Source organism: Bison bison, unplaced genomic scaffold (genome assembly GCF_000754665.1).
Source record: "Bison bison bison isolate TAMUID 2011002044 unplaced genomic scaffold, Bison_UMD1.0 scf7180017864330, whole genome shotgun sequence".
NCBI classification, from domain to species: Eukaryota; Metazoa; Chordata; class Mammalia; order Artiodactyla; family Bovidae; genus Bison; species Bison bison.
The window spans coordinates 3,661,426-3,665,003 of record NW_011494902.1 but is presented as its reverse complement, the minus strand read 5'-3'; the positions used below and the strand labels follow the sequence as shown (position 1 = coordinate 3,665,003).

At 38.9% G+C, this 3,578-nt stretch overlaps 1 protein-coding gene across 5 annotated transcripts in view; it reads left to right on the top strand.

Moving 5' to 3' along the window:
- Window positions 1-2,726: 2,726 nt before the first annotated feature.
- Window positions 2,727-3,578, top strand: part of MAP3K19 (mitogen-activated protein kinase kinase kinase 19) — a 41,985-nt gene continuing 41,133 nt past the window's right edge. For all 5 annotated transcript variants that reach the window (XM_010853648.1, XM_010853650.1, XM_010853651.1 and 2 more), the window contains exon 1: window positions 2,727-2,748. In XM_010853648.1, the coding sequence (XP_010851950.1) occupies window positions 2,727-2,748 (22 nt within the window). The remainder of the gene's footprint in view (window positions 2,749-3,578) is intronic.

Below are 3,578 nucleotides of genomic sequence, written 5' to 3'. Positions count from 1 at the left end.
CAAGAATACACAGAGGAACTATACAAAAAAGATCTTCATGACCCAGATAACCATGATGGTGTGATCACTCACCTAGAGCCAGACATCTTGGAATGCAAAGTCAAGTGGGACTTAGGAAGCATCACTACGAACAAAGCTAGTGGAGGTGATGAAATTCCAGTTGAGCCATTTCAAGTCCTAAAAGATGATGCTGTGAAACTACTGCACTCAGTATGCTAGCAAATTTGGAAAACTCAGCAGTGGCCACAGGACTGGAAAAGGTCAGCTTTCATTCTAATCCCAAAGAAAGGCAATGCCAAAGAATGCTCAAACTACTGCACAACTGCACTCATCTCACATGCTAGTAAAGTAATGCTCAAAATTCTCCAAGCCAGGCTTCAACAGTATGTGAACTGTGAACTCCCAAAGTTCAAGCTGGTTTTAGAAAAGGCAGAAGAACCTGAGATCAAATTGCCAACATCTGTTGGATCATTGAAAAAGCAAGAGAGTTCCAGAAAAACATCTACTTCTGCTTTATCGACTATGCCAAAGCCTTTGACTGTGTGGATCACAACAAACTGTGGAAAATTCTTAATGAGATGGGAATACCAGATCACCTGACCTGTCTCTTGAGAAATCTGTATGCAGGTCAGGAAGCATCAGTTAGAACTGTTGCATGGACATGGAATAACAGTTGGGAAAGGAGTACGTCAAGGCTGCATATTGTCACCCTGCTTATTTAACTTATATGAAGAGTACATCATGAGAAACGCTGGGCTGGAAGAAGCACAAGCTGGAATCAGGATTGCCGGGAGAAATATCAATAACCTCAGATATGCAGATGATACTACCTTTATGGCAGAAAGTGAAGAGGAACTAAAAAGCCTCTAGATGAAAGTGAAAGAGGAGAGTGAAAAAGTTGGCTTAAAGCTCAACATTCAGAAAACTAAGATCATGGCATCTGGTCCCATCACTTCATGGCAAATAGATGGGGAAGCAATGGAAACAGTGACAAACTTTATTTTGGGGGGGCTCCAAAATCACTGAGGATGGTGACTACAGCTATGAAATTAAAAAAGGAAAAGTTGGAAGAAAAGTTATGACCAACTTAGACAATGTATTAAACATATTAAAAAGCAGAGACATTACTTGGGCAACAAAGGCCCATCTAGTCAAAGCTATAGTTTTTCCAGCAGTCATATGGATGTGAGAGTTGGACTATAAAGAAACCTGAGCGCCAAAGAATTGATGCTTTTGAACTGTAGTCTTGGAGAAGACTCTTGAGAGTTCCTTGGACTGCAAGGAGATCCGACCAGTCCATCTTAAAGGAAATCAGTCCTGAATATTCATTGGAAGGACTGATGCTGAAGCTGAAACTCCAGTACTTTCACCACCTGATGCAGAGAACTGACTCATTTGAAAAGACTCTGATGCTGGGAAAGAATGAAAGCAGGAGGAAAAGGGGACCACAGAGGATGGCATCACTGACATAATGGACATGAATTTGAGTAAACTCCAGGAGTTGGTGATGGATAGGGAGGCCTGGAATGCTGCAATCCATGGGGTTGCAAAGAGTTGAACATGACTGAGCGACTGAATTGAACTGAACTGAGCAAACTAAGGTCCCAGAGAGCTAAGTGACTTGCCTAAGTCCATGTATTAAGGTTAGTGGCAGTCCCTTGATTCTTGGACCTATGCTAATTCTTTTGAACCATGAGCATGGAGGGAGAAAAAGCCCTAAGAATATTATTATAGATCATAAAACATTAACCTGGGACTTCTCTAGTGGTCCGGTGGTTAAGGCTCTGTGCTTCCACTGCAGAGGGTGTGGTTCAGGCCCTGGTCGGGGAACAAAGATCTCACATGCCACATATCCAATAAAAACAGAATGTGACTAGTGAAGCAAGTCTAGCCATTGTTTCCCTCACCATAATCTGTAAACAGAGTTCCCATCGTTTACCTTCTGGACCTCTTTGAGCTGATGTCTAATTCTAGGATTCATGGCAGCATAGACAGGAGATTTGCACTGATGCAAGGAACTCTAAGATCTGCCATGGGGCTTAACAATCACAGGACAAGAGGAATGAAAAATCATACAGAGAGGCCCTATGATAAGATCACTCCACTCAACCAAGCGTCTGCGAAATAAGTATGTCAGTTTAATTTCAAGGTGAAATGCTAGGCCATTCTACTAGCATTATTCTATTTTGAATAATAAAAGAGCTCGGTATTAGAGTTAGGAAAAAGAAATATTGAGAATAAGCAGTTAGCTAAAGCACTGAGAAGAAAAAATCAATGAAGCCAGCTATTTGGTATGATAAGACAACAGTTTATCAAGATGTTTTTATCTTTACTTGCTTTATGCATTATTAAAGAATTATGAAACTTCTTGTCCAAGGTTGAAAATTTTCAGCAAATTATTAGAATGCTTTTAGACTAGAAGTGGCCTAAAATATGCAACATATTCCTTTCAGTTAAAAATCTTGAAAATTTTCTCTCTCTGTCTCTCATGCATTTTGAATTCATTATTGCTATCCCCAAACTATATAAAATTATTTTTATTTATTTGATGTCAATGTTTTTCCTCTCATATTGGTTTTCTTTTTCAATAATTTAACTCAGTAATCTTTGATGTTGATTCTATTCTTCCTAGAGACCCTAAACTCTGTGATTTTAGTGGAAAATCAGCAATACATTATGTGTCACAAATAGAGAGTTTCAGAAAGCAGCAGTTATTGGACATTTTAATGAATTCTATGCCAAAACCAGGTAATATTTTTATTTCACTTTTGAAATTCTCTAGCTATTAAAGCCCTTTTATAGTTTTTTACATGTATTTGATGGATCCTCTTAAAGAAGTCAAGCTAAATGTATATATATGTGTAACTGAATCACTCTGTTGTACAGTAGATGTTAACACAACATTGTAAATAGATACTTTAAATAAATAAAGAAAAAAAGAAATCAAGTGAATAGCTATCTATAATCCAGGGACTTTGTACAAGACCCAAAGTTAGGTACTCTGAGATAGGCAAAGAAGACTAAGATGTGGTCCAAATTTTTGAAAGTGTTCAGTACAGTCAGGGACACACTACATCAGTCAGAGGAGAAAGAGATTGTTATAAACTTAAAAGGGGAAGAAGGACTTGCTATGGTTCTCTAATGCTGGATAAAATATGAAGGAAGCAAAAAGATGTGATATAGGCATGGAGAAAGCATCTAAGCAAGACAAAAAACAGCCACAGAAAGAAATGTAATGGAAAAAGTGCCACTGAGCCACGTGTGACTTTGTGAAAACTGCTTGACTTTATTGTCTGATCGGATTTTTGTTGGGAGCTCTGGACAGGGAACAAGGCTATCCCCAGGAAGGTTTCATGGAAGAGGTAAGACTCAATCTGGTTCTAAAAAAAACCATGAGAGCTGATTTTGTGGACAGAGGCATCATGCTGTAAGTGAGCATGGCTCATCCCAGGGGCGAACCGGAGACTAAAACCAACAGTTCATGTCAGGGGAAAGGAATGCAGAAGATAGACACACAAAGAGACTGAGTCCATCAAAGAGTCGTTAAATGTCAGACTGAAGGACATTTTTTTTTTTTT